This window comes from Neopelma chrysocephalum, unplaced genomic scaffold (assembly GCF_003984885.1).
Source record: "Neopelma chrysocephalum unplaced genomic scaffold, ASM398488v2 Primary Assembly neopelma1_138, whole genome shotgun sequence".
Lineage (NCBI taxonomy): Eukaryota > Metazoa > Chordata > Aves > Passeriformes > Pipridae > Neopelma > Neopelma chrysocephalum.
The window spans coordinates 1,156,516-1,177,395 of record NW_020897800.1 but is presented as its reverse complement, the minus strand read 5'-3'; the positions used below and the strand labels follow the sequence as shown (position 1 = coordinate 1,177,395).

The 20,880-nt window shown below is 61.2% G+C and overlaps 4 protein-coding genes across 6 annotated transcripts in view; 2 read left to right on the top strand and 2 right to left on the bottom strand.

The window, feature by feature from the left end:
- Positions 1-638, top strand: part of SCN4B (sodium voltage-gated channel beta subunit 4) — an 11,635-nt gene extending 10,997 nt beyond the window's left edge. For all 3 annotated transcript variants that reach the window (XM_027699553.1, XM_027699552.1, XM_027699551.1), the window contains exon 5: positions 1-638. This exon is cut by the window's left edge and continues 2,016 nt beyond it. The gene's annotated coding sequence lies outside the window, so the exon portion shown is untranslated.
- Positions 639-746: 108 nt separating this feature from the next.
- On the bottom strand, positions 747-8,644 carry TMPRSS4 (transmembrane serine protease 4). The gene is made up of 13 exons (XM_027699543.1): positions 8,145-8,644; positions 4,961-4,991; positions 4,779-4,892; positions 4,481-4,633; positions 4,269-4,398; positions 3,172-3,273; positions 3,026-3,066; positions 2,485-2,644; positions 2,103-2,269; positions 1,836-1,931; positions 1,601-1,740; positions 1,306-1,455; positions 747-1,147 (listed from the first exon to the last, which is right to left on the bottom strand). Exons 1-13 carry the CDS (start codon positions 8,151-8,153, stop codon positions 1,136-1,138), a joined length of 1,305 nt encoding a protein of 434 aa, XP_027555344.1. The 5' UTR covers positions 8,154-8,644; the 3' UTR covers positions 747-1,135.
- A 1,829-nt stretch (positions 8,645-10,473) lies between these two features.
- Positions 10,474-15,480, top strand: SMIM35 (small integral membrane protein 35). Its single transcript, XM_027699556.1, has 6 exons — positions 10,474-10,569; positions 10,919-11,118; positions 12,666-12,782; positions 13,089-13,122; positions 13,352-13,481; positions 14,003-15,480. Exons 2-5 carry the CDS (start codon positions 11,103-11,105, stop codon positions 13,455-13,457), a joined length of 273 nt encoding a protein of 90 aa, XP_027555357.1. The 5' UTR covers positions 10,474-10,569; positions 10,919-11,102; the 3' UTR covers positions 13,458-13,481; positions 14,003-15,480.
- Positions 15,481-16,118: 638 nt separating this feature from the next.
- On the bottom strand, positions 16,119-20,296 carry IL10RA (interleukin 10 receptor subunit alpha). The gene is made up of 7 exons (XM_027699541.1): positions 20,160-20,296; positions 19,248-19,368; positions 18,959-19,137; positions 18,524-18,690; positions 18,049-18,199; positions 17,784-17,902; positions 16,119-17,666 (listed from the first exon to the last, which is right to left on the bottom strand). The coding sequence occupies exons 1-7, from the start codon at positions 20,221-20,223 to the stop codon at positions 16,743-16,745; spliced, it is 1,725 nt and encodes a 574-aa protein (XP_027555342.1). The 5' UTR covers positions 20,224-20,296; the 3' UTR covers positions 16,119-16,742.
- Between the last annotated feature and the right edge of the window lie 584 nt (positions 20,297-20,880).

Below are 20,880 nucleotides of genomic sequence, written 5' to 3'. Positions count from 1 at the left end.
CTGTGACCTGGGGTGGAGGGCACTCTGATGCCTGGCACTGTGACCTGCCACCGCCGTGTGCGAGCCCGGGAGGAGGCGTGAGACCTCCCAGTCACCCCGAGAGAACCCCCGGCCCGTCCTTGGAGGAGCCCTCCCGTGGGAGAGGACAGCGAGGGGAGGGAGGGAGGGAGTTTTTTTAAAGAACTATTTTTAGCTGTCCTAACCTGTTGGCCTTTTTTAGCCGGTGTGTGTGGACGCAGCTCCACTTCCTGCCGGATATGCAATGCTGCACTATGCATGGATTACTCCTCTGGCTTGATGGAAAAAGTCCACATAAGCAGTTTTTGGGAATGTAACTCCATATGCACATGGGTGCTGCACGCAGAGCAGGGGCCCCGGGGGAGCGGGCTGTCTCGGGGGCTTGTGCCAGCACCAGCGGGGTCCCTGCTCTCCCTGGGGCTTTGGGGGGTCTGCAGAGGCGCTCCAGGGCACACTGGGGGTGTGTGTGTATGAGCACATGTGAATCTGCGTGGGAGACACCTGCGTGTAAACACAGGATGTGTGTGCGACAGGCTGCGTGATGACTTAACAGCACATTTTTGCACTGTAGAGGTTTAGTTAGCTTTGCCTTGAATGAAATAAAGTTTATGTTTACTAGAGAAACTCGCTGTGGTTTGGGTTGCTGTGGGTGTCTTGTTTAGGTCTGTGAGGGGACTGGGTAAAAAATGGCCCTGCGAGGAAGAGGGACAAAGCGCTCGGAGGCTGCGTGAAAAAACAAACCCTTTCCTTTAATGGGGATGTGGGGAAACTCTACAGCACAAACATCATATCTCTCTGTACAACAGGAGTGAGCTGACAGCAGCTTCGCCCCCCAGGAGCCATCCTGCCACAGCGGGGTCAGCACAGGGCAATAAATTAATCTTCCTCCGGAAGGGAGCTCGAGCCGGTCAGATTCCTTTCGGTATCAGTGGCTGTCGCTCCAAGCCTTTTCCTCCTTGGCTGGGCTCTGGCACCCTAAACCACAGCTGCCAGCGAGGGTTTGGGAGGCTCAGCTCACCTCCCGTGGCTGGAGATCCGTGTCCTGGAGCCGAGACAGCCAAGGGTAAAAGGATGGGGAGGGAGGCCTGGGGAGAGAAGCGACCTGTTCCGGCAGGTCTCAGAGCTCCGACTGCGAAGAGAGAGGGGGAAGAGATTGAAAGCTCTGAAAGGGCAGCCAAAACCAAGAGGAAAACAGCTGTGTCCTTAAGCAGAGAGCTCAGCTGAAGGGGGCTGCCTCTCCCCCCACCAGCTGTGCCCAGAGCAGTGGGGTTGGCAGGATGGACTGACCCTGCGGACGGTGTAGATCCAGCCCAGGTAGGCACGGACGCTGGTGTAGACGCCGGGCGTGCTGGGGGTCCCGCAGCCCTGGCCCCAGCTGACGATGCCCACCACCTGCCACTGCCCGCCCGAGTACAGGAGGGGCCCGCCGCTGTCCCCCTGCCAAGGACAGACCCTCTGAGGGGGGCTCAGGAGCCCCCCAGCCCCCAGCACCCGTTTCCCATGACAGCTGTCCTCTCCAAGGGGCCGTGTCATGGGTGGGTGCAGACCCACCCATCCCTCTTTCCAGCCCAGGCCCCCCAACCTGGCAGGTGTCCACCCCTCCCTGGGGCAGGCCAGCACACAGCATCCTGTCGGTGACCTCCCCGTGGTAGGCGGCCACGTTACAGCTCTGCTTGTCTATGAGCTCCACCTCTGCCTGCTGCAGGCGCTCCGACAGCTTCCCTGTGGGACATGGGGCCGCTCAGGGAGGGGAGAGCCCACCAGCAGTGGTGGGGGGCTCTGCCCTCGACCCCATCATCCCGTGCAGCCCAGCTCACCATGCTCCTCCGTGTAGCCCCAGCCTATCACCCACAGGGGTGTGCCCGGCACCAGCTCCTCATCGAAATAGGGCAGGCAGATGGGCTTGGTGTTGTCTGCAAGGGAGGTGTTGTCTGGGGGGGCTCACAGGGAAGGGGCCCAGACTGGCTGGGGCCACCCACCAGCCGGGCACTCCGCTCCCTGCTGTGCCCTCCCAGCCCCGCTGCTCGGTGCCAACAGAGGACCCTGGGGCCTCCTGCCCCGGGCAGGGCTGTGCCACGGCTCACCTGAGACGTGCAGGGGGGAGCGCAGCTTCACCAGGGCGATGTCGTTTTCCCTGGGGGACGTGGGTGTCACCTCGGCCAGGAACACCTTCTCCACGGTGGAGGTGGCCGTGCTGGAGAGGAGGTCGGAGCCGGCCTTGACGCGCCAGCTCTGGATGATGGGGTTGTTCCTGCACACAGACAGCTCCGTCACTGCTCCCTGCTCGTCCCTCCGTGGGGACAGGCAGCAGAGCCCTGCCCGCACGCTGCCCTGCTCGGCATCACACCGAGGGCACCCAGATGTTAATTACACACGTGTTAATTGACATTTAATCAACGTGCAGCTCAAACCCGGCGGGACTCAGCCCGGAGGAGCCACCCCGGCCCTGGGGAGGTGCCGACTCACTTGAAGCAGTGTGCGGCCGTCAGGACCCAGCGGGGGTCGATGATGCTGCCCCCGCAGATGTGCTCCCTCCTGTACTGCAGACTGACCTGCCACGGCCACGCCTCGATGGCAGCCGGGCTCCCGCCCAGCACACGCGGCGTCCTGATGCTCTGCCCGCAGTCTGCAGGCGTGGGGGGCAAAGGGACACGTGAGGAGGGACAGGGTGAGCCGGGACCGAGGGTCTCGCACCTCCCAGGGAGGGGAGTGTGGCTGGAGTGCCTCACCCCCACCACACTGCCATTGCCCCTCGTCCCCAGGCTTGCTGGAAGGGGTCCAGCCATCCCTGCCTGCTCCAGCCCACCAGGAGGATTGGTTTAATCAAGGTAATTCATCAGCAAAAGCAACCCAGCCAGGCAAGCCGGGTAAGTCTCCCTCAGGTGTTTCATTTCTGGAGGGTTTGTACTGGCTTAACGAGGTTAGCAGTAATTAAATCCGACTTTCCTCGTGCGAACACTGCGAGAAGTGGGGAGGGAGAGGGCTGGAAGCAAGTCATGGTACTTACTGGAACAAAAGAGCGAAACAACCAACCCAGAAAGGCATTTCCTGGAAGAGGGAGGAAAAGGGCTGGATTGGGTGGAGGACAGGCTCAGGGCACCACGGGCTCCCCCTCGGGGCTCAGCGGCCACTTCCCACATGGTGCCCCCTCACCTGCCCGGCTCCAGCACCTGGAGGCTCCCGTTGTCCAGCACGACCTCACGGGGAGGGAGGGGCTGCCCTGCACTCACCTCCACCCCCTGGAAAGCGGGGGTGCTGAAAGACACGGAGGGCACGGGTCAGAAACGCAGCCAGGCGTAGGACACAGGGACTGGCAGGGGACAGGCACTGGTGCCTGAGCACCTCGGGAGCCTGGATCCCATGGAAAAAAGGGGTTCCTTGGGGTAGGGACATGGGGATGCCAAAGGGGGAAGTGCCACATCCCTGAAGGGCCAGTGGCAGGATGGGGGGGGACTGTCCACTGAGCCCAGGACCAAGGACAGGAGCAAGTGAAGGAAGGGAGAGTGCTCCTGCTATGCAGAGGGGTGGGCAGGTGGCTCTGGGGGACATTTGGGACCTGTGCTGAAAGCCTCAATCCTTGATTTCCTGTCGCTGGAAAACACCACCTTGGGCTGCGCTTCTAGAGGAGCTCAGACACCAGAATGCATCTTCTTCCTCGTGTACACCTAACTTGACTCAAATTGTCCCCTAATCCAGGGGTGATGCCAAGCAGTTTCCCCCAAATGTCAGGTTTAACCAGCTGTAAGTGATTGCAACAACCCAAACTTGCTGTTAGCTCAGGGTGGGGCTCAAGGGGGCCTCAGGTGGATGGAGCTTCATGGCAGCTGTGAGGATCCAGCCTGTGCTGCATCCACAGCCCCAGCCAAGAGCTGCTGTCCCAGATTATAAAGGGGCCCTGTGCCCACCCCTCCCTGGGTGAGTGATGTTGGCAGGGAGAGCCTGGGCTGCCTGGGTGAGGGCAGTGCTGCTGGAGGGTGGGGATGAGGTGAGGGGCAGGGGCAGGGGCAGGGCAGGGCAGGGCAGGGTGCCCGTGGGCTGGGGGCAGAGCAGGGCACACTGAGCACAGCACTCTGCTTCCACGGGAGGCTGCCAGGGCTCTGAGCCAGCTCCTGTGTGGTGAGGATGGACTGAAACCATTAGTGCAGAGCTCTGAGTGCCCTGTAGGTAATCAGAGCCCCACTCCAAAAGAGCTTTTATGGGAGAGGCACAGATAAAGCAGTGGGGTGAGGCGGGGGGAAAGCAGCCTGTACCTGCTGTAGCCCATCTGCTCACAGGCTGCCTTGGCCAGCACCAGGTCGAAGTGGTCGTGGCAGACACAGGACCAGGTTCCAGTGTTCCTGTCGAGCACCTGCAGGATGGATCTGTCTTTGGAAACGCGGGCTGGAGGCAGACACAGAGTCAGCTTCTGGGTGGCTTTAGCAGGAGAGCACTCCAGAGTTCTCACAGGGTGTCCTGCACTCACCCCCCGCTGGTGGCCCCTCAGGGACCCACTGGGGACAGTTGGCCTCGTCCTCGCCCTGCAGACAGTCCACGTGCCCGTCACACACCCGCTGCAGCGGCACCAGCTTCAGGGGCTGCTTGCAGAACAGGTAGTGGTGATCCAGGTAAACCTTGACTGGAGGGAAAGGGGGGCTCAGCACAGAGCTCCGGCTGCTGGGCAGGCTCAGGGCTAGCATGGGGGGGCCCAGCAAGGAGCCAGGTCCAGAGCTGTGTTTGCTGAGCCGTGGCCACGTGAAAGGAGAGGACACTGGGAGCTGTACCCAGGAACCCGATGGCGACCAGGCAGGCGAGGGTGAGCACCACGGCCAGGACAAGGATGCCGACCCGCTTGAAGGACTCCAGCGTCCTCGGGGATTTGTGTCTCGTGCTGGGACCTGCAACACAGAGGAGTGTGGGCAGGCTCAGCCTGGCAGCCCTCACCCCCAGCCCCCGCAGGAGTTACCTCTGCCGTTCAGCCGCTCGGAGGCCGAGTCCTGCAAAGCAGAGGGAAAACCAGTCACCGGGGGGGAACTGCAGCCAGAGAGCAGCTGCGGGGTCTGGAGCAGCGTGGGGAGCTCACAGCTCACCAGCCACCCCAGGAGGGCAGCAGGGATGAGCAGGGATGCCCCAGCCTCCATCCAGCTTCAGAGCTGCTGGGGATGTGTCCTGGTGTGACACCCAACTGCTGTCACCCGGGGTCACCTGCTGTGTTGTTCCCTTGGACACCACCTGTGCAATTCCAGTAAGCAGCTGTTAATGTTACCGTCATTAACAGAGTTACTGTCATTAACACGCCAGAGGCTTAAAAACTCATAGATGTTACAAAAGAGGCACTTTGTGATGTGCCAAGAAAACCTGAGTCAAAATACACACGCCTGCGGGGCTGTGGCACTCAGGCATGTCACGACGGGGGTTGTATCGTCAGTAGGGTCAGACAGCAGGAGGCACAGCCCGAGCGCTCCCCGAGAGGCTCCCAGAGCACCAGTGGAACCAGCCCCCGGGAGCCAGCGCTCCCAGGGCGGGGAGGGAGGGAGTGCAGGCTGTGCCGCTGCTAGGACACGCAGTAAACACAGCCGGGGCTGGAGCCGTGATGAATCAGGCATTGATCCGCTTGATCTCCTCACAAATACCCCCCTGCACCAGCTTCTCGTGGGAAAACTGCCCGGCTGCAGGAGGGCAGGTCCTGTGAGCTGCAGTGACCCTGCCCTCAGGGAGAGGGTTGGTGCTGGGCAAAGCCCAGAGCCCCTTTGGGGGGGGTCAGGTGGGCACAGCGTGTGCCTGTTGCCCTGTTTTGCAGCAGCGTTGGTGCCGTGCCATTGAGCAGCAGCGTGTGGAATGGTTTTCCTGCTCTGCTGAGGCTGGTCCCTTCCATGCCCGGCCAGCCCCAGTGAGCTCTTGGCCTTTGCTGTTGCTTCTGGACTCTGCCACGAGAGGTAAGAGAAGATTTTTGCATGGACAGAGGTAAGGAAGATTAAACCTGCTGTGATAAATCTGCAGATCCAGGAGGGTTTGGGGTTTGGAAGCCTTTGCTCCCTGTGCCATCTCAGGGCTTGGAGGCTGGGACTTAGAAGAGCATTACAGTGGGACTGGGCACGTGGGTGAGGGTCTGTCCTCCAGCCTGGGACAGGTTAGAGGAGAGGTGAGCCCTCCCTCCCTGGGTCACTGCAGCGGGGCACGTTCAGCCCTGCACACCCCACCTGCCAGCAGGATTGTGCCAGCAGGCGAGTGCCAAGCCATTGTTGCTGGGCTCACCCACAGAGTCAGCTCGGGTTCATGGGCTGCTCCTTGGCTCGCTGCCCCTCGCTCAGCCACGACATGTTGCCTCCCCATCATGTCCCTGCTCCGTGGCTTGGGCTGCCAGTTTTGGGAACAAGAAGTGACTTTGCGGGTGAGGATCCTTCCTGGTGCTGTGGGCATGTGGCCGTGCCCCAGCATGCCAATGCCTGGCTCCTTTGAGGAAATGCCAGTGGCTTTTCTCCAAACAGCTGAGCTCAGCTGGCACCTGTGCCAGGTGTGGGAAGGTTGTACCCAATTCCCCACCCCTGGATGGGCTCTGATCAGCTCCCTGGGGTGCAGAGCCTGGCTCCTGGTGGCAGGGAGTAGGAGTGCAGGGTGGGAAGGGGAAAGTGCATCCTGCACCTTCCAGAGCCGCTTCTCTGCAGCCCCTGGTGCCCGCAGGAGCCCTGGGGGTTCTGTGATGCTGCACATGCACCCTGCAGTGCAGCCAGCCCAGGGCATGTGGGGCCGGTCCTTCCTCATGCTGACCTCCTGTGTCACCCTGGGCCCGGGCTGGGCATGACCTGGATAATGGATTCCTAACGGTTCCCACTGGGAACGGTCCCAGGCCACGATGGATCCTCCACAGCTGGAGGACACTGAACTGGCAGTGCTGCCCCTGCCTGTCCCCAAGCTGCCCATACTTGTCCCCATCACGTCATCCAGGCTCCTTTCCAAGACACCTGTGCAGGTCTGGGACAGATGCAGGTGGGATAAGAGATTATTGATTTTTTACTTTTTTTTTTTTTTGCATTTTCTTCAGTCCACAAACCTCCTCTGTTTCAAAGGGTTTCACATCTTGGAGCTGCCCAGAGCTGCCTCTCCATGACTCTTCTCAAACCCACACTACGGGCAAGAGCTGCACTGGTTAAATCCAAAGCAAGGCGAGAGCTGTGCCCACTCCTGCGTGGAGTGGAGGCACATGATTTCCTGGAGAACCCAAGGCTACCGTAACTAATTGAGCTCCATTGCCGTGTTCTCTCAAAGCACTTAATGTAACTATGGCCATTTTGTGCTGTGCAAATGCCAGCCCAGGAGCCGTGGAGTTCTGCTGAACCTCCTCTCCCACACCATCCGGGGGTTGCAGGGTGTGCTGAGCTGTGCTTCTTCCCTCCCTCAGGAGCAGGTGGGATGTTCCTTCACAAAACCAGGCTTCCCAGGGTGATTGGATCCCGAGGCTGACTCCTTGGCTGCGGGGATTTAACCCGTGGGTGTGTGTAGCTGTTGCTGCCGTGCAGGGGGTGAGCTCCCCACCCTGGAGGGGATGATGTCCTGGTGTGTCGCTGGCGGAGGGTTTTACGGTGCCCAGCGAGGTGGGTTGTACCTGTCTGCCCTCTTACGGAAGCCTTTCCCTCCTAGGGAGGGACTGCATGCCAGGCTGGGGTTTGGTGGCCGTGGCTTTGCTGGCAAAGGGCACTGCAGGCAAGGAGAGTGTCCCCAAACAGAGGGACCTGCAGTCCCACAGCGGGAGCTGCACTGCAGGACAGGGGGGGCCTGGCTCTCACCCAGGTGGTGCCCAAGAACCAGAACCCTCTCGGGAGGGATGAGACTCCAGAAGGGCACATTCCCCTTGTCACGAAGGCTGCAAGACACGCTGCCTTGCTTGTCTGCTTCCCGGGCTGCGAGAGGGCCGAGGCAAGCCAGAGAAACATGGGAGTGAGAGCTCAGGGACCATATCTACCAGCCACAGTGGGGTGTTGAGAGATGCAGGTAAAACCCTGCCCTGCCTGGATGCTGGAGAGCTGCAACTCTTTGAGTTTGGGCTGCCCCTTCACCGGCGAATCGCTCCTGGCAGTGCCAGGCTGGGAGTGCGGGGGGACACGGGGTGTGCGGGGAGCCAGGGGCTGGGGGCAGAGCTGTCGGCGACTCACCATGTTCATCCAGCTCCAGCGTGGTCCTTCTGCCTGCAGAAACCCGGCCAACAGCAGAGAATCACAGAATACCCTCCAGTGCGGGGCACGGGCAGGCTGCGGGTGCCCCGATGTCCGGGAGCCGGGGCCGGCGATGCTCCCGCACCCCTGTGCCTGCTCTCTGTGCCCGCCCTGCGCTCACACTGGGGCAGGACCGCCCCAGCACTCCTTAAAACCCACAAGGGGAGTTGTGAAACAGGAATTCTGGTTTGTATTGTAATACAACACCGGTCTATCAGCAGCACCATCACCTGCCGTAATCTCCTGAGCATCTGCCACCGGGGGGGGTGACTCACCTGCGGGGCTGCTGTCACCAAATAGCTTATCAGAAGTGAACTGACTGATTTTTCCTGCTCCTCCTGATGATAAGGGCATCCACGGCCACCCCGCTCTTAGTCCGGCTCTTCCGCGTTGCGCGGGGTTGTTTTTACGCCGAGGTTTTGGTAGGTGGAGGAGGAAAGGAGGAGAGTTTGTGCACGAGGTTACCTGGCTCTCGGGTCACTCGGTCTGTGTGTCCCTGTGCAGCCCCAGGTCACGGCTGGCAGCTGCTCCCGGCGGTGCTGGGGGGGAGTTAAAGGTGAAAAAAGTGGGTGCCCGTGGAAGTTTATCCTGAGGCTGCAAGGGGGAGACAGCAGGGCGTGCTCAGGGGTGGCCGTGCCCTCCTCTTGCAGCCCCCATCTCTTTGCAGAGCAGCTGGCCTGTTTGGGCGTTGGTGTGGCATGAGCTAGGGCTGGCAGGGGTGTGTGGGAGAGGGGCTGTCACAGCCCTCAGCCCTGTTTTGGGAAGTGCTCTGCCTGCGGGAAGGTGCTGGGGGTGCTGGTGGAGCCGTGCATGTGTCTGATGTAAAGCTGGGCTAAACATCTGGGAATAATCAATCCCTCTGGGATGGAGAGGCTTGGTTTAGCCTGGCAGGATGGGATGGAGGTTTAGGTGTGCAGGAGCTGCTTGCCCCAGCTGGCTGAAGGTGTCCCAGGGGCTGGGCTGGGGTCGGGGAGGCTGTGGGCTGCCTGCCCTCCTGCGCGCTCCCGCTGGAAGTGATGGGTGTGTGGGGTTTGCTGTGCAGCTAATTACCCTCTCCTTTGCTAATCCAGCTTTCCACAGGGTCAGGAGAGCTGCTGCTGCCAGGTGTGTGTGCTGTGCCAGTGGGAGGCTGCAGAGAGCCCTGGACCTGCAGCTCCTCAGACAGGGAGCTGTGCCATTGCTGTGCCATCGCTGTGCCATCGCTGTCCCAACTCGTCCCTGTCCCAGCAGGGACCCTGCCTGCTCCAGTGGCCTGACCAGGGATCCTGGAATCCACGTGTGGCTCTGAGGTAAGGGGCACCCTCCCCACACTCACGCTGGGGATCCAGCCCCCTCAGGAGGTGTGGGGATCTCGGCTGGCTGTGCCCACAGCTCCCGTCCCCATGGTCCATGTGATTCTCAGAGATTGTGGGATGGAGGGTGGGCAGTGGCACTGGCAGGTCCAGCTGGAGGGTGCCTGTGCTGCTGTGGGAGATTTCAGCTTGAAAACCCCCCGGTTTAGGGGCTGCAGCAGTGGGCAGCTGGGCAGAGCTTAGGTCCCTGGTGTGGCACGGTGGGCCCTGACAGCCTTCCCAGAGCATCCCAGTGCCAGCCCCGCTGCCCTGGAAGGGAGACCAGCCTGGGAGCCTCCGTGGGGAGGGAGGTGGCATGGCAGGAGCGGCCCTTCCTCCTTTGAGGTTAGCAGGGCTTTGAGGAAGCAGCTGAGGTTTGCAGATGTTATGTCACAGCCCCGCGCGCCTTCGGGGCTTTGCTTCCTGGAGTGCGGCTGCATTTCCAGCCCTTCCCCGGCCTCCTGCACCCAGAGCCCCGGCATGACACAGGTTTCCGGGCATCCTGGCTCTGTTGGGGTCAGGCAGGGGTCAGGCAGGGCTGGCCCAGGGCTCTGTGTGTCCAGCAGTGTCCCTGAGCCACACATGTACACACCTCATCCCAGTCCTCTCCTGTCTGGCAAGGAGTGGTCACAGCCTCTCCGTGTGAGCTGGGCACTGCCAGGACCTGGGGGTCTGCAATGCCCATTGTCCCCTCTAAATCCCGCTGGCTCCGCATCCCTGCAGGTCTCAGGCATCGCCCCTGCTCTTGGCACTGAGATGCTCACCCTGGGGAAGGCTGCTGGGGGGCTTGGCCCTGCCCTGGCACCCTGTGCCGCTGGCATTGGGGTATGGTAGAGGCTGGGCCAGGCAAGGTGGCACAAACCGGGAAGGAATTCTGCCCCTGGATGCCTAGCTTCCAACTGTTAATGGTTGTCCCTGTTTGTCACTTCTCCCTGCAGCCACGGGAGGTGGTTTTTCCCTCTTTCCACGAGCAGGAGTTGATTTCCCACCTGACCCTGTGGTTCGGGACTTCGAGGAGATGATCTCATAGGGCTGTAAGTGCATCATCTCGGGAGATGTCTGATGGGGGGCAGGGTCCTGCAGGGACCATAACCTTTGTGGGCATCCCCAAATGCCCAAGCCCCTGTGGCCCTCTTTGCTGCTGGTCTTTGCCAGGAAGTTGCCAAAGGACACGGCCACTCAGGCACCTTGCCAGCACTGTGTGCAGGGTGTCCTTGTCCCTCAGGTTCCCAGTGCTCCCAGTTCAGCCTCTTCCAGCAGTGGGAGGGCAGAGCTGCCCACACAGGTGGGCATCGTGCCCACCCCAGAGGGTGGGGAGGTTGGGCTGGGCACCGGGATGTGCCGTCTGCTGTGTCTGCTGCAGCTCCTCTGCTTTCTCCCCAGGAACCAGTTGGACCAGTGGGCGAGGACTGGTGCCTGGCCTCGCTGCAGTGGAGGTGGTGAGGCAGCTGTGTCACCGGGAGAGGAGGGCACGGGCAGGACGTGCCAGGCTCCAGCACACACAGGGCTCTGCTGCAGCAGCTCCAGCCCAGGACAGCCGTGAGCAGCTCCTGCATGTCACCGGGAGATGGACCCCCGGAGAGGTGAGTGATGGCCTTTGTCCCCCCTCACGGGGCAGGGATGGGATGGTTCATGGCATGGGCAGTGTTTTGGTGACCTTCCTCCCCTCTGCTGTCTGGGAGCTGGGGCAGAGCCTCACCTGCCGTGGTGGCTCTGCCTCCAGCAGTGCTGCTCGGAGCCACCCCTCTGGAATGGGGGGATGTCTGTGAGGATGTCTGTGAGGATGTCTGTGAGGATGTCTGCTCCTGAGGGTGTCAGGGCAGGGATGCCTCCCACACTGGGCACGGGGCAGGGCCTGGGCACGAAGCCATCATCCTCCCACTGGCAGTGGGCGTGGGGACGGGGCAGTTTCGGCAGCCACCTGATTCAGGGAGGCTGTTGCAGCACGTTCCTCCTGCCCCACAGCTCCTGCACATGAGTCACGGCTGCAGCAGCTCCTCACCTCACCCCTGCCGGGGCCTGGGGTTCCGGGGCTCCAGCTCTGCCTGCTCCAGCAGGAGCAGGAGGCACTGGCTGCCCGTGTCACCCTCTCCAGGCAGGAGGGCTGAGGGAAGGGAGGGAAGGGCTGGGTGCTCCTGCTCCCCTGCCGTGGAACCTGGGTGCTCACAGGCTCTGCGGCTCCCGGCTGGATCCCATCAGGTGGAGCAAGTGCTGCGGGTTGCAGGATGACCCAGGACTTTGCTCACTATGCAAACACTGTGACCACAGGGGAAATGTGCTCACTCCGCTGGCATCTGCCTAAATTTAGCTGCTGTTAGGTCATCCCTTTCCGCTGCCTCCTCACTCCAGACTCTGCACGGCGCAGGATCCGTCCCTGTGCCCTGCACTGCGGGGCTGGCCGTGCTGTGGGGCCGTGCCCAAACCCCCTGTGCCCTCCTGGGCACAGCCCCCCCAAGAGCTGTCAGCAGAGAAGTGGATTCTCAGCGGCTCCGCTGTGCTGGGCACCTCAACAATCCTGGGAGCGTTGGCTGGTGCTGGACTTCACCAGCCCCTGTGACATGGATGGGAGGGATGGAGTGGTGTAGAGCCCCACAGTGGTCCTGCACAGCCCCTGCCGTGTCCCTGCACAGCCCCTGCCGTGTCCCGTCCCAATCCGGTGCTGGCAGCCCGAGGCTGCTCGCCCTGACAAGTGCATCCTCTAGAGGGAACTGCCAGCCCAGAAATGGGTCTGCCTGGCTGTGCAGGGCTGGCTGCAGCGATGGATGGCTCCCGGGGCAGCTGGACGAGGTGCTTCACCCCACGAGGGTGTGAGTGGGACCAGAAGTGGGGATACAGCGTGGTCAGGGTGGCCAGCTCCCTCCCCAGTCACCATCCCTCCTGCCAGCCCGCCTGGGGACAGCAGAGGTGGTGGCTGTGTGACCAAGTCTCCAACCCAGAGCTTTGGGGGTGGCAAAAATCTCTGTGCCACAGCACTCAACAGCCTCGTGGTGTGTAACCCTTCCCCACTGTAGGGACAGCGCAGGGTGGAAGGTCATATCCCAGCCATCCTGTCCCCCCAGGGGATGATCAGAACTCCCAGCCTTCCAGAGGTGTTTTTGTCTGCAGAGCCCCTTCTCCCTCTGCTTTGCAGGGCAAGAGCCCACCAACGTGATCGGGGCTGTGCTGGGCATCGGGCTGGCCTTGCTGATCCTGGTGGTTTTTGGCTACACCTTCATCCGGTGGTACCAGAGGGGCTGGTGCTGGCACCGTGAGTGAGGGCAGGGCACGGGGACAGGTGGTGACAGGGCAGGGAGGGCTCAAAGGACAGGGCTGCAGGGTCTGGGGAGCACCCCCGACCTTTGCTGGCCCCTGGGAAACCTCTGTGCAGGGGCTCTGGGGCGAGCTGGGGACACGCAGAGGCGAGGAGGGGGATGCACCCTGATGTCCTGCTGCTGTCCCACTGCCTGTCCTGCCTGTCCCCGTGCTGCCACACAGACTCACAGCAAAGCAAAGGTGGGTTTGTGGCACCACGTGGCTCTGATACCTCTCCCTCCTCTTCCTCCTGCCTCTCCAGGGCCTGACTTCGTCTTCAACCTCTACCACACGCAGTGAGTGTTGCCGTGGGGGGGCCTGGGGTGGGCTGGCTGCTCACTGTGCAGGGTGCTGAGGTGTCACACACCCTCACCAGTCCCGAATCCACCACGTTCTGCAGTTTGCAGGCACTGCCTCCCCAGGGTGGCTGTTCTGGGGGTCTCCACGGGGACAGTGCCCACCCTGCGGGCTGGCAGGGGCTGGAGGGGGACGGGCAGCTTGCTGACACCTCTGCTCTCCCCACAGCGGGCTGGGGTCAGTGGCAGTGGAGCTGGTGCCCCCGTTCAGCATCAGTGGCTCTCTGAGCACCACGGGCAGTGGCTACAAGCCCTTCCACACCCGGGGGCCGTGAGGAGGGAGCCGGGCTGCTGAGCAGGTAGGACATCACCCTGTGAGGGGTGTGGGGTCCCCAGCCATGCGTGTCCCCCCAGCACAGCTCCTGGGTGCCTCTGTGAGGAGCCCAGGGGGGTGACAGTGCTGTGCCCCAAAGCCTCCTTGCTGCCTTGTAGCCCCGGGGCATTGCAGCTTTCCCTGGGATAGTCCCGAGGTTTTCCCAGCAGAAATCCTGTGGCTGTGGGGCTACAGGGGCTTTCCCTGGGCTCTGGTTTTCATTCCCCCTGGACAGGCTTTGGCTTGCATTTCCTTCCCCGCTGTCCTTGGCCTGGGATGGAACATGTGGGGAGGGACAAAGGGGGCTGGGGCTGGAGCCTGGGTGCTCCTGCGCCGCTTCCTCTCACTGCCTTTCACCCACCACCCAGCACCAGCCAAAAAAAGCAACCAAAACCGGCCGGGGGGAACTCCTCCATTTTCACTTCTGTAAAAAACAGCCCCTGAAGGTGCTGGATTTCTACTGAAATGGTAACGTAGCAGTTTCTGTTTTTTAAAAAAGCTTCACAGAATCACAGAATAGCTGGGGTTGGAAGGGACCTCTGGGGACCACCTGGTCCAAACTGCCACTGGAAGAAGTGACACAGGAATGCATCCAGGAGGATTTTGAATGTCTCCAGAGAGGGAGACTCCACACTCTCCCTGGGCAGCTCCTCCATCTGCTCCCCAGCCACAGCTCTCTTGCTGTCCTTCCCTGGCCACGGGCAGCACAGGAGGTGCCTGGGGCTGGCACTGGCACAGCCTCCCCTCGCTTGGGATGGAGGAAGAGGATGCGACCTCGTCCCAGGCTCCCTCAGCACTCATCCCAGAGAAAACAGCCACTCTCCCCACGGCTCAGAGACCCTCCAGTCCTCGGGACCAGCCACCTGCATGCCCAGGAGACCTGGGACTGTGAGTGCAGGGCACCAGCTAAGGAGGACAGCCAGGAGCCCCAGAACTGGGTGGCTGGGTTTGTGCAACTGTGGAAAATGCTGTGAAGAAATGGGAAATCTGCTCCAGGCCCCCTCCTCGCTCCAGTATCTGGACCAATGTGGGAGTTTGCCCCCTGCACCAACAGTGCAAGCAAACACCTCAGAAGGCCCCTGTGAGGTTTGTCCTGATTTTTTCGTACTGACTGCCTTCAGTCTCAGCAGAGCAAGTGGCTGTGGAAGTGCCCAGAGCATGAGAGCAGCCATGGGGAAGGTGCTGTGGCCACAGAAAGGGACCATTTCTATACAAACTTTCTTCAGAAGGAAAATAAAGAGAAACTCGTGACTGTGTGCAGGGAAACCAGTGAGGACAGAGTGGGATTTCCAGGCAGTCAGAGGGACTATCAGCACTCCTGGCTACCGAAGCCAAGCCCTGTGGCCTGCAGCTTTGTGGCAAACTCCTGGGTTTGGTTGAAAGGAGAGCTCTGGCTGCTCGTGTTGCCCCGAGTGCTGGCAGCTGGAGCCCTTGGTGGTGGGCAGGAACTGCCAGGGCTCAGCACAGCGCAGGATCCGCCCGCGGAGCTTTGACGTCAGCGGCACTTAAAAGAAAAACTAAAAAAAAATCATGCTTAGTTTTGATGACTCCGTTTTCCAGAGGAAGTCGAAAAAAAAAAAAGAAAGCAAAAAGCTCCAGCCCCCAAAATACACAGAGGCAGAAGGGCTGGGGCCAGTGGAGGGGCAGGAGGAGGTGCCCAGTGCCCTCCACGGCCGGGCCCCCGCGGGATGCAGGCACTGACCTCACGTGTGAGCAGTGCAACATCAGGTGTAACAAAAGGCAACCTGGCAATGATCAGCGCCCTTCTCCTGCCTGCAGTGACTCATGCTTTCACCTGAAAAACATATTCCCCGAGGAGGGTTTCCACCAGCACTTTTAATGGGACTATCCCACCGTGAAGGTTCTTGGAAACTATGTGACTCTTGGAAAAACTTCCTGTAATCTGGCAGCAGTCAAGTGTGTAGCCCACGGTGAGTTGTTCCATCTCTTTCTGTTTCCATTCTGACAGTAACTATTCACAGAATCACAGAATCAATCAGGTTGGAAAAGACCTCTGAGGTCATCAATCTAACCTATGACCAAACACCACCATGTCAACAAGCCCGTGGCACTAAATGCCATATTCAGTCTTTCCTGGTTTTCCCAACCCCTGGGTTTGATTTGTTCTGCTCTGCCCTGAGGTTCTCCTGTCCTTCCCTGGTGCTGTCCCACGGAATCCCTGTGTATTCCCTGCTGTCCCATCCCATCCCTGTGGAATCATGATGAGCAGTTCAGCTCCTTTTCCCCGCTGCTCCTCTGGTGACTGATCCCACAACACTGCCCTGGGACAACCACCCTGGTCCTCAGGTGCGTGAGAAGCTCTCAGTGATCTGCCTTGGTTCTCCTTTCTGCAGCTGTGATGTGCTGGAAATGCTCTTCCCCACGTGAGGCAAAGGCACGTTGCCCTTTGCTGCTGGGGAATGTCCGTAGGTGAAAACGGAAAGCACAGCTTGAGCTTAGGAGAGGATGAACAGACAAACAGCCCAAATAAATAACACCACATCCTTTGTATTTACAAATTAAATAGAATAAATAATGTCTGTATACAGCAGGGGCAGAACACAGCCCATAGTGTTAAGGAGGGCTCATCGTGTATCCCGTAACCCATGAGACAGCCAGCACTCCGAGGCTCTGCCAGAGGGTCTCTGTGGGGTCAGGACAGTCCCTCGCTCCCTCCATGTGAGGTCAGCCAGGGAGGGAGCCCCGTGCTCCAGCAGGAGGGTGGCTGATGTCAGGCTGCCCTCTGCTCCCAGTGTCTGTGTTGTGAAAGGTCTGGATGTCATCGGAGGACGTCACCGGAGCTGTGGACGTCAGCTGGAGGAGCCCAGTGCTGGCCAGAGAAAGGGGGAAGTGGAAGCACAGAGCTGGCCCCAGCCCCAAGGGTGGCCCTGTGCCTCAGGCTGGGCAGCTGAGGAGGGCAGACAAGACAGGATCATCCTTGGGAAACATCCTGGTGCGTATCCTTGAGCTGGGTGAGCCCCTCCAGCGCAGTCCATCCCTGTCTCTCGTGAGGGTACACCAGAGACCAGCTGGAGGGACACACAGTCCTGGGGCCAAAGCAGCCCCAGCAGTAGCTGAGCAGGTGCTCCAGGGACGTGTCTCAGCCCAGCACCACTTGGTTTGATGCGTTAACATTCAGGGGTGGCAGTAGCTTATTGAGTGGCTGCTCCCCACGGGCAGCAGGTAGAAGAGGTAGTTGTGTCAGTGTGCAGGGCTGGCAGCACCCGCTCCCCGGCCTGGGCACGGCTCACAGGCGGCTGTCCTTGCTGTCCCCACTGAGCAGGCTCAGGGGGTTCCCTGGCAGCGTGAGCCAGTCCGTGCTGAGGCTGGAGGTGAGGGGCAGCGTCCCCAGGATGTCAGTGTTGAAGATGCTCAGGTCGAAGGGAGCTTTCAGGAGCTCAGGGCAAGCTTTGGAGACCAAGGGAGCACTTGGAGCCCCCCAGCTCAGCAGAGTGGGGGCTGGGGGTCCCGCCTGGCTGGAAAAGTCCAAGGAAGGGGCTCCCCATGGAGCGAAGTCCTGCATGTGGCCACGGGGATGCTCTGGAGAGGACTGCTTCAAATACCCTTTGGACACAGCCAGCTCGGAGCACTCAACATCCAGCACGAGGTCAGTGCCCTGCCCAGGCCCTTCACAGCCCGACAGGGGCATTCCCTTGGCCAGGTCCTGCTCAGGCTCCACCGTGCCCCTGCTCTGCTGCAGGTACCCGCGGAACTCCACGGCCTCCTGGCCGGTGCCAGGGCAGAGCTCTGGCTCCCCTTGGCTGCTGTTCCCGCTGCTGGAGGAGCACGTGGGACCAGGGCAGGGGCTCTCCAAGCCCACACCGCTGTCGTCGCCAGTGGGCAGCTGTCGCCTGTAGCCCTGGGGCTCGGGGCGGGCGGAGCAGCTCAGTCCGGGGGAGGAGGAGGAGGGGATGTGCAGGCAGATGCCGCTGTCGGTGCTGCTGCCGCTGTTGTCTCTGCTTCCCGCGGGTCCCAGCAGGCACAGCCGGTCCTCAGGCCGCACTGGGAGCCTCCAGCCCTGCTCCAGGGGCACCTGGGCTGTGCTAGTGCTGCTGTCCAGCTGGGGCTCCTTCTGGCACAGGAACAGCTGCTGGATGGGGTCTGTGTCCGGGCTACCCGAGGACGGGGGCTCGTGCTCCACCCAGAGTGAGCTCTGCTTCATGAAGGACTTCTGAGAGGGAGAGAAAGAAGGGAGTGAGCCGGGCTTTGTCCCTCTTGTTGCTGGCTGCTCCCAGCACTCCCCAAGCCTGCGCCTGCCACTCCGTGCCAGCCAGAAAAGGTGCCTTACCAGGACAGACGGTGTCCTCACGGGTTTCTTTACATAGGTGTGCACCAGCAGAGCCCCCAGGATCCCCAACAGCACAACGAAGCAGGGGCTGAGGATGCTCGGGAGAAGCTCCACAGTCCCTGCAAGAGAGGACGTGACCAGGTGAGGGGGACAGGCAGCGTCCAAAGGGCACAGAGCGGCTGTCCTGGCGTGGACTCCGCCACATCCCCAGTGCCAGGAGGCTGAGGAGGGTCTGCATCCCTCCCTTCCCTGGCTCCCCACTCACTGTCTCTCTGGTTGGTGGTGACACACTGCTCGTCGGTGCGCATGGCGCGGACGCGCCGGTTGGTCACGCTGGGCTCCACGCTCAGGCAGTACTCGGTGCCCCAGAGCAGGTCCCTGAGGGTGAACTCTGCCCTGTCCTCCACCACTTCAAACTGCAACAAGGAGAGCCCAGGCTGGTACCTGAGAGCCCCCAGCTCCTGCAGCAGGGCTGGTTCCCCCTCTTTCTTCCCCCCTCCTCCCCTGTCCCCTGGTAATGGGACATCTCCCCTCCCCAGCTGATGGCAGCTGGGCCCACAATCCCGAGAGCCGGGGAAGCTGCTGCAATGAAACACGCAGAGAAACCTCTCTGCGGTGTCGTGGCTCTGAGAAAGCATTTAGTTTTACGGAAGACTGTGTTTTAATAACGTGGTTTTTTCCACCCGAGCAGCACCGTGTGGGACAGATGGGGAGAGCACGGGAGCAGCAGCTCATCTCACCGTCTGGTTGTCCTGCGTCTTCCTGACATACACCCAGTACTGCCTCATGCCCTTGTGGATGTCCTCGTACCTCACGGTGACCTTCCCACTCCGGAAGAGCAGCTGCAGCTGCACGTGGATGGTGTTGCCCCTCACGGAGAGGCTCTGGCCCGACAGGCGCAGGCTGGCTGGAGGCAAGTCAGTCAGAAGAGCACATTAGGGCCGTGTCCTGCTTGCGGCACTGGACTGAGCTGTGACCGTCCCTCGCAGCCGGTGCCACCCATCCTCGCTTTGTCCCATCCTATCCTGCAGCCTGCCTGCCCTCCAGAAAGGTATGGAGGGATTTATGCCTGCTCTCATTCATCCCACGGTTCTTCCCAAGAGGTTTGGCACCCTGACCTCACCATCCTCAGAGCCTCCTGCCCCCGGCCGAGGTGAAGGCAGACCCCAACCTACCATCCTGTGGGGAGAAGGCGTTGGTCCTCTGCCAGGAGGACGTGTGGTTCCCGGACACGGCCCTGACCCGGGCGTAGTAGCGCCTGTCGGGATCCAGGGTGTAGAAAGTGAGGTCGCAGGATTGCCCTGAGGACTTGGTGCACTCTGGGACGGCCGTCCAGGGGATTTTGGTGCCGTAGCTGCGGGGACAAGCACCGGCGGTGAGAGCCGTGCGGGCAGCAGGGACTCAGCTGTCCCCGCCGTTGGGGTCGGAGGGCAGGCAGGGCTCAGCCCCCACGGCTGCACTCACACTTTGTACTCCACGTCGTAGCAGACGTCCCTGGGGTGGCCGTGTCCCGGCTCCCAGCGCAGCACGTGCCACGTGGTCTCGGCGGCGAAGCGCACGCGCCGGGGGCTCGCCAGCCCCTCACCTGCGGGACCCACGGTGGGCGTTGGGTGAGGCTGCACAGCCCCCCCGTCCCACCTGTGCCCACGGGAGCTGGGCAGGGCCCTTGGGATGGCCTCCTGGAGCGTCACCCCACGTTTAGCGCTGACCACTCGAAATGTGTAAGGATTTCCCCGGAATTCTTTGTCCGGGTTTCAGCGTTTGCTCATCCCCATCTTCCCCTTCCTCTCTCTTTGGGCAGAGCCCAGCTCAGCCCAGCCAGGGGGTTCCCCGTGCTTTCCTGCCCCAAGCAAGGAGCTGTGTTTGCATCCCCAAGCCCCTGCCATTGGCCGTGGGGGCTCTGTCCGGACTCAGCTTTCTGCAGCTGTGTTTGTATTCCGCTTTCCTGTTTTGCTCATCTGCTGCCTGGATGAAACAGACTGTTTTCACACCTCCTGCCCGATTTCAGTCCTGTCACCTGGCAGCAAAGCCTCGGCTCGATAACATCTGCCACCCTCCCGTGTGGGTTTCCCTGGCAGCCGCCGAGCCCAGCAGTGGCTGTGGCACCTCGCCTGTGATCACAGCGCTGGGGACAAGCGAGGCTGGGGACTCAAGAGCCTTCGGGCTCCCAACCAGCAACAAAAGGCAAGCGGCAAGCAGGGAGCCCTGGCCGTGTCTCGCTCCAAAGCGCCGGTCTGAGCACCCAGTGATGGTGTCCAAGCTGTGGCTCCAACCTGCTCCCTGCCTGCCTCCCCCGCCCTGGGCTGAGCAGCCCACCCGGAGCCACGGAGATGAGCGGGGAGATGAGAACCGGCAGAGCACAGACAAGAGACTCACCGTGTGTGTGCGGGGCGAGGAGCAGTGCCAGGCACAGCGCCAGGGCAGTGGCAGAGGGGCCCATGGCAGCTCAGCATCCTCCGTGGCAGCAGGGTGAGTGCGGTGCCGGGCTCTGCCCCGGCGGGTGCCGAGCGCCTGTTTTTTTCCTCGGGGGTTGGCTCAGTGACGTCTCGGAGGGAGGAAAGTCGCTGCGCAGCTACTTCCACTTTTTGTTTTTTTGCTGTCCACCCACTCACCCCCAGACAATGCCTCAGCCCCGGGGCTGGGCATTTCCAACAGCAGACTTAAAGGAAGAATTTTGGGGGCTTTTCTGAGCAAAACGGCGCAGTACTGAGAAAGGCAAGTACAAGTACACGATGTCTCTGCTGCTTTGTTATGAAATGAGATGTTAAAAGCACAGCAAAGGTGAGTGTTAGCACCGAGGGTGACCTGTCACAGGGATTTTACAGAGCACAGCACCATGTCCTGTCCTGCCAGCAGCTAAATCCAGCCAGGTTCCATCCAGCCCTGGAGCCCCAGGAGAGGATCCTGGCTTTCCCTTCCTTTGGGCTTGGCCTGTACCCTCCCATTTCTTTCCCTGTGTATGGGGTTGAGTGACAATTTCTGGGTTATTCTGTGTCCTGCAAACACCTACACACATCTGAAGTCCAGAGTGGCAGGGGGCTGTTGCTGTCCCCGGGGCTCTGGTAGCCCCCCAGGTATGGCCATGACTCACGTGGCT